This window comes from Salmo salar, chromosome 06 (genome assembly GCF_965601325.2).
Source record: "Salmo salar chromosome 06, fSalSal1, whole genome shotgun sequence".
Lineage (NCBI taxonomy): Eukaryota > Metazoa > Chordata > Actinopteri > Salmoniformes > Salmonidae > Salmo > Salmo salar.
In genome coordinates this window covers 33872783-33887372 of record NC_138296.1, presented here as the reverse complement: position 1 = coordinate 33887372, position 14590 = coordinate 33872783, and the positions used below count along the sequence as shown (strand labels likewise).

The 14590-nt window shown below is 40.3% G+C and overlaps 1 protein-coding gene across 1 annotated transcript; it reads right to left on the bottom strand.

Moving 5' to 3' along the window:
• Window positions 1-381: 381 nt before the first annotated feature.
• On the bottom strand, window positions 382-14079 carry LOC106606950 (hepatic leukemia factor). Its single transcript, XM_014203446.2, has 4 exons — window positions 13730-14079; window positions 10308-10655; window positions 4134-4351; window positions 382-3580 (listed from the first exon to the last, which is right to left on the bottom strand). The coding sequence occupies exons 1-4, from the start codon at window positions 13842-13844 to the stop codon at window positions 3365-3367; spliced, it is 897 nt and encodes a 298-aa protein (XP_014058921.1). The 5' UTR covers window positions 13845-14079; the 3' UTR covers window positions 382-3364.
• Between the last annotated feature and the right edge of the window lie 511 nt (window positions 14080-14590).

Sequence of the window (14590 nt, the reverse complement as noted above, 5' to 3'; positions counted from 1 at the left end):
AAATCCTTATTTAACCTGTCTCCTCCCCTTCATCTACACTGATTGAAGTGGATGTAACAGATGACATCAATAAGGGATCTTGGCTTTCACCTGGACACACCTGGTCAGTCTATGTCATAGAAAGAGCAGGTGTTAATGTTTTTTTTATAAACTGGGTGGTTCGGGCCCTGAATGCTGATTGGCTGAATGCCATGGTATACCATGGGTATGACTAAAAATGACTATTTACTGGTCTAATTACATTGGTAACCAGTTTAATAGCAGTAAGGCTGTTCTTAAGCAATAAGGCCCGAGGAGGTGTTGTTGTGCCTAAGTACTATATAGACTCAGTGTAAACAGTTTAAAAATGTTTGACACTAGCAGAAATAAGTGTGACACTCATTGAAAGAAACAGAAAATACTTTATTAGACACTACAAATTACAGAAAGGGAGACCAAGGACTGAATATCATATGTTATGCATTCATTCCATGACAGACAAGACAGAATACTCCTTTCATTGTGCATCTATGTACCCTCTGTGAAACAGTCCATTGGTGTTGCCATTAATACAATGGTAATTAGTTAATTGTGTTTTAAATAAGTAAAAAGACAATTGTAAATATATAGAATATTTGCTGCATTAGATCTGAACCTATTCAAGTGGTGATAATGACATTACATCGCTGAGAGACTGAGAACAGTCAGTGTATTCAAGGCACTGGAATAGACTCAGAATTATGGTTACTTTCTTCCATTCATGGGTGAGGTAGTGAAGTCACTCTACAGGGAGGTATGTGGGAAATGTGTGGACTGGTAATGGCTTTATCCTATTCTTTCATATGGTACATCCATGGTACAGAATAGCATGTTAAAGTACATAGACACACACAACTAACAAAACCCATATCTGTACAGATGGGCTATAGAAATGTGAATAAGGAAAACCACCTCCAGCCATTTCTCTACAGCCAAAACATCATCATCTCTACTCTCACCTTGGCTGGACCATGATCTGCAACAGGTAAGGAACACTACACTGTATTTGGTCAATTGTGAATTTAAAAGTATTATAGCAGAAATAGAGAACACAGTAAGCTATGCAGTGTCATTGAGAGTAATATCACTCAGGCAGTGGGGCTTACTAGAACCACAAAGGTCTAACAAACAAACAGCAGCTACAGTAACCTGAAATTGCCCTCCCCCTTCATAGTAACATCATTCTAACTAGTGAACATAGAGATGGCTCCAAATGTTAGTAATATTAGTTTATATCAGAATATGACTAAAGGTAAACCTTTTCAGTTTTACCATCAAAGGACTCCAGTGACATATTTTGGTCATCTGAGTGAAGGGACCCATAACAGGAGTCTTCTTGAGACACCTAGTGGTGACATCGATGACAATCAATAGCAAGCAAGTGTTGGCATCTCCTTTGCAATAGTGGGTCTCTTCAGAAACCAATTAAAGATCATTCCATACATTCCATCCTCACGACTTTATTTCATGTTAACGTTGGTGAGAGCTTAAAGTACTACGATTCTATGACACAAGGAACTAAAGGTTACTAATGGCTAAATCTATAGTATATAACCAGGATACAGGAGTGTCTTTCCAATAATGCCCAAAAGTATCCATTACTGCTGCTGGATTTGGAGGAATCTCTGTAAAACTACCACATTATTATGGTTAAGATATCAAAACACTACTATATTGGTTGTTTTCTTTGAGTAATGTATTTGTATTCTTTAATAATAATATTCTGGATTCTGTGCCTTTAAAATACATAGCCAGTAATGTATCGAAAAAATACTGTACAAAAAACCCCATATAGAATAGCTTTATATAAACATCTCTTATAACCAATATATCACCTCTGTACTGAATATTTTGGTTTGTAGTAAACTAATTGTTTGGGATAACCACAGTACTGGACAACACCATCCAACTATTTTTACAACATCTTTTACAGTCATACAGCCATCTTACAGAAGAAGGCAAACACATAGCTACAAAAATACAGATATCTCTATTGATTATTAAAAGAAGAACCACTCTTGTTAATCATGCTAAATAAAAAGGAAATAATTAAACCATTTTGCGATTAGCTTGAGGTTTGTGTTCTGAGAAATCATGCTGAAATATTCAAATAAAAACAATGAGATGATAATAATAAGAATAACAATATCAACGAGACAAATAGAAGTCATAATAATAACAATTGAATATTTAAAAAAAATGTATCTGTCCTTAACAGAAAAGATACATAAATATCAGGCAGATTAGACTGAGGATCATTGCACCAGGTCAGATTGTGACACGTGTTAGAAGATTAGTGCAGAGAGGGTTAGCTGAGTTGTGGAACAGGCTGCAGCAGAGAAACCACTGAGCACGGGGTGGGAAATCTGTTCACCATCACCATGCTAACTAGCGCAACTCCCAACAGAAAATGATCATGCAACGAGAGACAAGAGGGTTGTGGGTTCTACTGGAGACCAAGAGGTGCTCTGATTGGGGGATCGGTGTGGGAGGAAATACTTGGTAGCATGAATTAATATAGATTTGGAAAAGATTATTGCTCAATGTGTGATAGAAAAGAATCACTGGTTTTTCTTTTCAACTGTACAGTTATACTGAGGTTTGAGAGAGAGGTTAAGTGCTAACAAGAAAATATTAAAATCACAAGAGTAGCTTATAGTCCTGATGTGATGAACTGATGTTACAGCGCTGCAATAGAACAATGGACACGAAAATGTATAATATTAACGGAAGTACAATAACAAAAAAAAATTGCAATATGAATGTAGGCGCAGTACAAACCGTTTGAGAAAGGATGCTACAGGAAGGTACAGGACATAACAGACAGGAACAGGGTCTTGGGTAGGAGGATGATCCCTCTGAAAACAGCACTAGAAGGATGGGGAGGGAGATACATTACAACAGTTCTCAGTCCTGATCACACGTATAAAACAGGTGAGAAAAGGGGGAAAAAAACAAAACACAATGGCATCATTTACAAAATGAACAATGGAAGGAGGGGACAGGGTAGGGATCCGGGAGAGTAGGTTGTTGGCTCATTAATACTCAAAGTGCCTTGTAGTACTTGGAGGAAAGTGTGTGTGCATACTGTACATACATACTCATACCCCATGTACATGTTTGTACATAAAGGATGAGTGAGAAAACAGAAGGAACAAACAAAACGGATGCCAGTGACAGAATTCAAATTCCAAATGATAGAATCCTATAGGATTATCATGTACAGGGGTGAGGGGTTGGTGTGTGGGGGGGCCAGTGCCGCCAAAAGGGAGGCACATTGTCCTTCAAACTGTTGGGTGAGGGGGTGAGAGGGAAGGGTGTGGCGTGGACGTTGGTTTGGGGAGGTTCACAGGGGCCCATGCCGAGCCTCGTATTTGGCCACAATGTTCTTGGTGCGACCCAGTTCCTTCCTCAAGTCGGCCACCTCTGAGCGAAGCGCACCGTTCTCTTTCTCTAGGAATCCAGCCCGGATGGCAATTTGGTTCTCCTTCAGTCGCCTGGCATCCCGTGATCTTTTGGCTGCTACGTTGTTCTTTCTGCGTCTGGCCCAGTACTTGTCATCCTGGAAAGGGATGTGAAACACACTGATGTGATTCATATTTTCTTTTCACACTACCTGTGGTATTGTAAAAATATAAAGTGATTCACCTGAGTAATAAACAGTATTCCGAATGTGACCTATTATTTATGTCATCATGTATCTCATTTTCACTTATTACATTTCCATAATGTTATTTATAACTGCCTGAAACGTTCAACCTCCTTTGCACCCTGCAGGAAGCCATCTTACCTCAACAAACAAAATAGTACATGTGATACACCTCTTCCAACAACATCTTATGACTCGGGTTAAGGGTGAATGACCACGGCTAAACCTGTCAAGCTAAATCCTGGCCAAGTTCGCCTCCTCCCTATCAATACTGAAAAAGCTGCCGGTTTGGGTTTGCACCAACGCTCCTCCTTATATTGTGGTTTAAAAATACTTCTGGTTATTTAGGTGGAATAAGTCCACTTGCTGCTTACATAACATAAGGCAACATGGTGCTTAAAGTTTTTGGCCAAACAAGTGGCAAACCCTTTCAACCTTCCACATAAGTAGGCTCCAGGTAGGTTACCTTGAGATCTTCGGGGATGAAGATCTTGCGTGCCTTTTTGATCATGGGCTGTGGTTTGAGCTCCTCTGGGGCAAACTTGCGTTTTCGGGGGTCAAACATCTCCTGTCCGGGCACGCTGGACAGAGCCAGGTCTGCAGGGTCGGGCTCGTAGCCCACTGGAACTTGAATAGACTCTGGATCGATGGGGCTGGGGGTGTTCCTGGCAGCTGAGGGCAGCACTGCAGGAGAAAGGCAAAGGAAAACAGGTTAGAGGGTCTGCTGAATTACGTCTGGGAAATGTTTAGAAGAGACTGTACTCTCTGCAAGAGCAGGCTTTGAGGTGCAATGGTCCTTGAGAAAGTAATGGTTAGAAATTAGGCCTTATTAGATCAACTGGTTTCCTTAAAATGAAGGTTCTAGAATCTGCCATTAAATGTAATATAAAAGCTATGACAAATGTGGCAGTCATTAGTACCCCCCCCCTCATCTCCTACCCCATACTAGGGGTACTTTTGAGTTCTCTAGAAAGCCCCCTTTAAAAAGTCCCTAGGAGGGCACTTATGGGGAAACTAACACACGTGTGCCTGTTTACATCATAGTATTGTGCCATTCTCTTCTTTAACATGGTTGTGCTTTACAAAGCTGATCCTCTAGAACAGGGGTGTCAAACATACAGCCAGGTCCAATGCGGCCTACGGGTGGTTTGAGTAAAAAAAAAAAAAAAATCTCTCTCATTTGTTTTTCAACAGGACAATGACCCAACACACCTCCTTACTGTGTAAGGGCTATTTGACCAAGAAGGAGAGTGATGGAGTGCTGCATCAGATGACCTGGCCTCCACAATCACCTGAACTGGTTTGGGATGAGTTGGACCGCAGAGTGAAGGAAAAGCAGCCAACAAGTGCTCAGCATATGTGGGAACTCCTTCAAGACTGTTGGAAAAGCATTCCAGGTGAAGCTGGTTGAGAGAATGCCAAGAGTGTGCAAAGCTTTCATCAAGGCAAAGGGTGGCTACTTCGAAGAATCTCAAATATATTTTGATTTGTTTAACACTTTTTTTGGTTACTACATGATTCCATGTGTTATTTCATAGTTGATGTCCACTATTATTCTACAATGTAGAAAATAGTAAAAATAAAGACAAACCCTGGAACTGTATGTCTGTCTGCATGTCTGCATGCATGCATGCATGCATGCATGCATGTATACACACTTTAAAATGTCTAAAACCAAATTGAAAATGTGTAGAAATGATAATGGACCTACATTCATATAGTTTCTTGACTGTGTCCAGCTCGCTAATAATCACCGAAATGAAAGCTTGACAGTCAGGGAGCATCGGAATTTCAGAAAACAGAGTACTACAAGACTATTTATTTGACAGCAAGGAAATATAACAAAAAAAAATTTGCGGCCCTCCGGACCTCGTTGACGACCGTATGTGGCCCCCGGGGAAAGATTAGTTTGACACCCCTGCTCTAGAATCAATACCAGCCTTGCAAGTGAAGACGGACTATATTCTTATGTCCGTCTTATTCTATACATGCCCATCAAGTCAATGACTATTTCATCTAAATAATTCTACAACTGGCCTTGCCCACAGGGAAGCAAAACAACTGTGGTTGCACCTTTTAACCAACAGGTGGAGCACAGAGAACACGACACACAGAGACAGACACTCTCACAAACACAGAAGATGTGTTATTTAAGCTTTTCTGGGGCCCTGTTATCAGTGCCTCTAGTCAGCTGAGCTCAGGCAGACAACAACATTTTGTCTGTAAATTGACTTAAGGCAACCTCCTCGTCAGCCAGCCTCAACATGTGCCTCTGCAATCTCTCTGTGGATGTTACGTAACACCTAATAGATTTCTATGGCACAGAGCAGCAGGTCAGCAGTTGACACGGTTTCACATTCTACCCTTCATCATTCAGTGGATTAGCAAGCAGAACTGAAGAACTTAATTGGATGGCTTCATCAAATCAGCTGTAATTTGATTGGTGGCTGGCGGTGAGCATCTTATGACAGTAAGCTAATAGAGCCCAATGTCAGTGTATTTACCTGAGATTCATCCACTTAAAACAGCTTGACAATTACAACCAATCACAATCAAAAGACTGTAGTCTTTTGTAGTTGGTTTGAAAACTTAATGAGGAATGAAAGAAATACAAATTCTTCCTGCTGGCGGTGAAAACATTTCACTCAAACAGAATTCAAAGGCCGACATTTTAGGTCACTTCCTACGTCATGACCCAGCTTCTCTGTGCTTTAAGCTGGCTACGGCCTTAAGCCTTCTGACCTTTGGTCACAGCAGCATTTCTAGCTCCACCCAGTCCTGGTTGAGATTTAAGCCGAGGCCAACATACAGGTCTGACCTGCTTGTACGTTATGCAGAAGGAGGTAAGACAGCTACTCCAGCCCTTTCACAAGAGAAAACACATGTATGAATTTAGAGAAAAAAAAATGTGGATGAATATGAATGCACTCAGTACTATAAGTCGCTCTGGATATGAGCATCTGCTAAATTACTGAAATGTAGACACGCAAGCGTGACAACTACACTCTGGCGTCACCAGTGAATCATTGCATCAGTAGTCACTGACACATTAAGCTAAAATGGCTGGCCATCCAAAGTGGTACTTCAGCAGGGGTCCAATTCAATGCCTCATTTTAGCGAATTGTCAAGAACACGTTGGCTGCATGTTAGTCCCCAACAACGACAGGCCACTGACTAACACTGTCAGCTTAGTGCCAAGCTACTTACAAGGGCTAAATCAGACGCTGTCCAAAACAATCTGTCAAAAGTATATCACCTGTATAAATAACAAGCACTGTGGCCCAAACGTCTTATCACTTTAACCATTCATTCTGACCAGATTACTGGAGTAAAAATACAGTGACATGCTTTACTGGCTAAGAGTGGCCTGGTGAAAAGCCTGGCTGATAGTGCCCTATAGTATTTGGCTGTGACCTCTCCTCTACGAACCTCCAATAGGAAGAGACAACACACACCCGTCTGACAACATGTTCAACGTCCACCAAACATAGATAGAAGGTAAGAGCTCTGCGTCTTGTTCCTTCTCCTGTAGGTAAATGATCAGATTTGCATTGTGTGGGGTGGTAGTAGAACCAGTGCAGATGGGACGGCGGGCTAAGATGACTTCTGACCTGACTCTCACCTGCATGTTCTTCCTCTGACCGCTGGACAGTCAGGAAAGAAACTCAAACCCTCTTTAAACTGGTTTGATTTTCATTAACATTTTAAGCTCGAACCCTAAGGAATAACAACATCGAGTCTGTGCCTTTTCCAACCAATCTTCAAAATGAAGTGTGAGCTAGTCGGGGATTCATATTATTGTGTTAAGTGTTTACTGTATATGAATGTGATGCTAAACATAGAGTCAACAGGAGAACTAACCACGCCTCCCCTTTATCTGTTTACTATAGGGAGAGGATTTCCATAGGTACCACACACCTTATCAGACAGTCACTTCCATGGCACACAAGTTTAGACATGACCTTTGACCTTGTCTACGCTCCACTTCCCTTTTGGCCCCTGCCAACAATACACCTTAGGCCCCTTATTGAACCAGCAGTGGGACCAGCCCATCGCTAACTCCACTGGATATCTGCTGTGATAACAAAGATACCTCAGGCTGCATTGTGCTTGCATGCAATATGAAATTGGGAGGTTGGTGGGGCGGGCTAGGCTGGAGGTGTATGTGACAGCAGTATAGCCTTGACCATGTGATCTCATCAGGGTTCAGCCTGTGCCTCTGCTATGGCTCCGACTGGGATCTGTCTGGTGAGGGAGAATTAAAGGAAGGAGGAGATGCTCATGCCATGACAAGCTCCCTTTAGCATTGGGGCTACACATGGCGGATGCATGTGTCTGTCAGAAAGACCTAGCCGTACTCTCGTGAGAGGGGATGTGCATAACGTCGAGAGGACAGGCCCTGTGAAACTGTACCAGACAAAACACACACACTCGCACTGAGACAAATATACACGCACGTACACATACACCCTCACATGCTGGGATTCTGTGTACTGTAAATGTAGATGTAATTCTTTGAGACTGAGTGACAGACTTGTGTCTGGATGTACTATTACTCCCTGTGGTGAGGCCAAAAACTACTTACAGTACCACGCCAAGGTTTGTTCCCAGCTTTTTTTTCACTTTGTGAAAGCAGTGGGGAAATAAATACTGAGAGAAACATTGTGGTAACTGTACGTACACTGACGAAGGACATACATATGGGTATATTTGGCATGAGTAATAATGTCATCATTAGAAACAAACTATTACACTTCTGTCTGCGACTACTTTCAAGGTACAAGCTAAATCATATTAAAATGTGTCAAACAGAATGCCACATATCAAAAGAAGTTGTGAATGTTTCTTTTTTACCATGGCAATTGTGAGGTAATTTTTGTAATGGATGGGAATTTAGGGCATTTGCAATTCCTTCAAATGTAATTGCAAATCACAGTAAAAGCATGCTGGGTGGATCAGAGTAAGTGGGGGGGAATTGATACAGTAGAGTATCGTAATATTAATACTATTTATGACAATATTATATACATTTTATGACTCCAAGTATCGATTCTCAACAACAAACGTTTTGTATATTTCCTGCTAGCTAGTTGACGTTAGCTGGCGCTAGTCGGCTGTACCTGTGCCAAAACGTTGGTATTTCTCCTATAGCTTTGGCCTCAATCTTCTATTAAAAATGGTGAGCCAACATGTTTTCAGCACTTATTTCCATGATGGATCAAAACTAGTTTTTATCATGGCTCTCTCGTGTCCCCCTGCAGCAGACATAGTGAGCAATATGTCATGAACATCGAATCACAAAAAAAAAAAAAATTATAATAAAAAATAATAATAATCGCAGTATCAAATCAGAATACATATAGAACCGTGATAGACATAGAATCGCAATAAATATCGTATTGGCACCTAAGTATCGTGATAATATTGTATCGTGAGGAGACCTGGCAATTCCCAGCATTTGACACACTGTGCTCTACCAACTATGGTAATGAAAAGATATCACACATACCAACCAAAATACATTCCAAAAAGTTACTATATAACACAAACCAATGGGCACACAGAAATATTCCCTTTAAAACATATAACATACTTATAACTGATGTGATAACACCTTATTTACATATACTTGATTAAATAAAATAGGGTCATAAAGACAACTACCATCCTCATCATTAATTAACTAGTTTCAAAATAAAACAATTACAGGCAATAGAATCACTGTTTTGCCCTCGACTAGAAGATTCAGATAGGATGTCCATTATTTAGCAACAAAGAACTGGCTAGCACAAACCAGATCACATCTGCCTGCTCCAACAAACACACCAATTACACTGAACCTCTATTCACTCCCCCACTTTCAAGAGGCTGAAACCATGACAACTAGCCTTATGAAAGATGTTTGCCTTGGTGATGCCTGTAAATAAGGTATGTTATCCTCACACCTCTAAATAACTGGGTACCAGGAATGTGTGTTTCAATAAGGAGGAACGTTTTACTTTTTTCTGGTTGTCTCTTCAGTAGGCAGAAACAGATACGTCAGGATTCACCTTAGGCAAACAAAGCAAAATGGAGCATTGCGGGCCAAGCAACAAAATGAGCCTAATCTAAATCAATATTGGAATTTCATCGGGTATGTAGTAAAACTGTAAATGTTTGTTGACAAAAACTACACAGTTGAGGGATCAAAACTATAACCCACCCAAGTTGTACAACTACTGTTCCTCCAGTTTAACTTTCTAGTACTTGGCACAATGCCACTCAAGCTCCAAAGTCCAGGGCCAGAATTGTAGAAGAAATGTCCTATCATACTCAAAGCCCCTGAAGTAGCCTAAATACTGAGAAACCTCTATCTGTGCTTTTTGTCAGAGTGGAATGGGGTATACAGTAAAGGAGAAAGTTCAGTGTTGAGAAGACAACCTGGTCATGATGTGCGTGCTGAGTACACCAGGTGGACAAACAGCGCCCAGGGCATATTATTAGAAAGCATAACAACTAAGGTTTTGACCATAGAGATTTGCCCTAATTTGAGAGCTATAGGAGGGTTGTGCGTGTGCGTTTGGTTGACCTTGCAGATGTTAGCCCTCATTTGAGAGTGTTCCTGTGCTGTGTGTTGAGTGTGTGTGATATGGTCTTTTACCTGCTCTGGCTGGGGGGCTCTGGAGACAGTTCTGGGAGACCATGGCTGTATGAACGGAGGTAGTGGCATGGCTGCTGAGGTCGACCACAGAGGGTAAGGGGGGTGCAGGGGAAACCTGCTGGATAGTGGGCTGCCGGGGCTGGTTTTGGTTATTCTGAGCTGAGTTTGCGGGGATGCCATTCTCTGACAGAAACTCTTCCAGGTCCATGTACTCTAGCTGAAAGTTGTCCCCATCATATGGCAAGGTCTTGTCCCACAGGGTTGGCCCTAGGAAGGCCGACTGTGGAGTATTGGCACCGCCTTCCTCATCCAACTTTTTCTCTTTGTCATTCTTCTCTTTTCCAAAACCTGCAAATATTTGGAGAGTCACATCACTGTTAGACCAAAACAGCCAAACAATGCCTTTACAATATCAAAACGGCTAAGCCAATAAAAGGCCAAAGTTTTAATTTATTTATATACACACACAATATCTACAGCCCCTGATTGTTGATTAAAACGTGTAACATAGATCTTACTTGAGGCGTATTTGAATGTTTATATACTTGATGCAAATAGATAAATAACCAAACTACAGTAAACACCCCATCAACTCCAATAGCAAAAGCACCCTCTAGGGGACAACCTCCAGTCTCAGGAAATATATTTTCATTTCTCTTCTACCTATTTCCAGAAGTTTTAAAATAGATTTGAAAAAACTTTATCTATATATTCCCCATCAAGTTGTTGACAAATAAGTACTAAATGGTTTCTAGACTGGCTAGTCTTCGGAATACTAATTATAGTGTATTTACAGTAGATTACAAACTTTCCACAATGTACTACTGTTGGACTTGCTTTTGCCCTTTAAAAGTATTTTTGTAATAGTGTTCAGATTTTTGTCTAAGTTGTTGGGAAAGTTGTCAAAATGTCAGTTCTTTTTAAAAGTTGATGTGGTTAATAAAACAGCGGTTGTTTGATTGGTAGAAGATATTTCTGTTCTGATTTAAATAGCAGAGAAGTAGACCAAGATGCCATATCGTCCTCTAAGTTTTTGCCTAAGTTGTTGGGAAAGTGGTCAAAGTAGCTGATGTGTCAAAAGTCTAAATGTTTACTCATTGTCTCATGCTAGAAATGTGCTCACCCAGTGCTATAAATGTTACATTTCTGAAAGTTATATGACAGTTAATTCAACAGTGGGAAGTTAGCTTAACGAATGCAGTGGATAACCGTTACTAAAACATCTGCCACTTTTGATCAGAAGAAGATAATTCTGTTCTGATTTCAATGTGTTGTCACGACACCAGAGTTCTGATTTCGATACCAGGTTTAGTATTACGATACTCGATACCAAAATGATACCAATTGAAAAAAAGAAAGCGTATTAGCCAAAGTCACAGAATGGTAATTGATCCAGATGGATCTTTTGAGTTCATTATCATTACATTTGAAAAATGTTTTAATGTATCCATTAATTAATAAATTATCAAATAAATGTCACCTTTTTTTTAACCAATCAAACTACATAACATTATGGTCATCATTTATTTGAATGGTAAATCTCTAGTCTATTGATAAACTGGGTAAATCAAGATGTAGCCTAGGCCTATTTACAATACAAGTGAATGCATATTCAATAGGAGTGTGTGCATGCATTGAGTTATTGACCTTGTTTTGGCTGATTTCATTGGGCTACAGATGAAAACCAATCTGTTCCCCTTCCATTTGGGACTTATTTTAAAGTATGCGCGTTCTCTTTAAAACCCATGACGTCATTCACATACACACACACACACACACACACACACACACACACACACACACTTGAAAACATTTATTAACAGTTTCAACATTTCTACATGCTGTTTTTCATTATTCAAGTGTGTTAACTTATGTGCAACATAAGTGGTGATGCAGCACAGACTCCCAGTGGTTCCTCCTGACAGGCTTGGGCTAGCGCTATAAGGGGACATCGGCTACGCTGATAGACAGACTTGATCCTCTCTCAATTCGTAGACGACGTGAGACATTTGACAGAAGTACAAAATAAAACAACAATTCTGGTACCCAGCCGTTTTTCAGGTTCTAGTATAGAAAAAGTACTGACATTTCGGCATATCGTGAAACACGCATTTGAATAGCAGAGAAGTAGACCAAGATCTCATACCCTCTACGTTTTTTGTCTAAAGTGCTGGGGAGGTCGGCAATTTATTTTATTTTTTTTAAATACAGAAAATGCAGTTGATGCGGTTACTAAATCAGCTATACCGTTTTATCGCAAGAATATATTTTTGTTACGAGTTCAGATTTCAATAGCAGAGAAGTAGAGGAAGATTCCATACGTCCTAACTTTTGTCTAACTGGTTGGCAAAGTATCAATGTAGCTGATTGTTGTCACAAGTTACATTGTTCACAGTGCATAGAATGTTGGATGTAATGATGTCACAATGGGACCTTTAGAATGTTGAAATCCCTTTAAAGTGGATGGAGGACAAAACGAAGGGCAACAAGCTTTATAGTTTATAAAGTGTAAAGGACATCCAAAAGTTGTATACAAGCACACTGGTCCTGACCACTCTGCACGTTAAAAAAAAAGTTTGAATGACGTTTCTAGCTTAAACGGTGTACGAAAAATAGCATTCCAAATAATAAATGTATGACAAACACTTACAGTGGGACGTTTTCTGTCGTGAGTCACATGAATTAATGGGATAGTTGCTACACTGTATCCTTATCAGGCTGGAGCTGGCATACCAGGAATGTATTTTTTTTGTACATTTAACGACAAATTGCAACCATCATGGATCATACTGTACTCCTTCCCGATCTGGCTAGATGTAGTAGTACTAATCCATTACACTTAATGCGGCAATCAGCAGTATAAACAATAACAAAGCGAATCCCCCGACACTGGTTCGGTAAAAAGCTGAGGGATGGGGCTAGAGAAATGTAACCACTCAAATGCATAGACATGGAGAGTTTGAGTTATGGATACAAGGATTGACCGTCCATGATATCAAAATTATAGTTTTAACCATGTTGAGACTATATTGTGTTTACATTTTCATTGTTTACAAACATTGGAGTAAAACAATCTTATATTTTGGGTATGACAGTTGAACTAAGCTTATGAGGCATTTATAAGTTCTACTCTTCAAGAATCAATTAATTTATAAGTCCAAAAATGGATGTAGAAAGTGATTGTCCCTTTAATTTACACTTGAATCAACGCCAATTCTTAGTAACCAAAGGTGAGAAACACCGGGCTACCGAAATATTATAGCCATCGGAGACGTTCTGTTTTTTCTGCATTGTATCTTGTTTGCTAACGCGCTGCAACACTGACAGATCATGCTTGAAAGCGAGAACGACAAAACAATCGTCTCAAAAAAAGAATGTAAACTACAACGTAACAAATGATTTGATGTCTGCGTTTTGTTTACCTTCTTCATGATGAAATGGCAGCTTCATTGGATTCTCCAACAGGGATTTCAGTACGCCATTAGTTGGAGGTTGGAAAGATGAGTTTAAAGGAACAGGTCTGGCCATTTTCTCCATTGGTCTGGAGGACGATAGTATAGCGTACAATTGCTGTTATTCCAAAAGAAGACCCACGTTTGAAAATATGTTAAACAAACACCAAACCTCAATGCTTGACCCAACCTGGAGTTCTGACCGAGAAATTGATATCCGCGCAGAAAATAACAATTACGGTTTTCGTCGAACGACGCTAGTTCGAGAAGGCAGAGCACTAACTGGATGTGAAGCTCAAGATGGTTCACAATCCATTTGTGGAAACCGATGTACATGACGTCAAACCTTTGGCAAACACTTGAATACCGACTCTGCGAATGAGATGGAGGGAAGGAGGGACTGACCACTGCTGAATAGGGAACTTATTTGTTTCACGTTTTTTTCCCTATCATTTTTTTCTCAGCCCTTTTCTCCTTGAAAATATATATGTCAATCATGTTAATTGACAGATTACTCCGACATGGCGTATGTGATCGTTGTACTACCCACATCCAGGGGCGAAAATCTGATATCAACTTTGGGGGGGACAATTACATGAAATTTTCTCAAGAGCAATTCCTGAGGGGGACACCAAAAGTAGTGCTGTAACACATAGCCTACATTGTAATATGGTAAATGTATATTGAGGAACCAAAGAAATAAGGTGTTTGCCGTACTCCTAACTACCGGTACCCAAAACTACACAACTACTCACAACAGCAATACCATTGCCTTTAACAAATCTTAGTTCAGTCACCAGTTTAAGTTGAGAGTGGGGGTATCCATGGCAT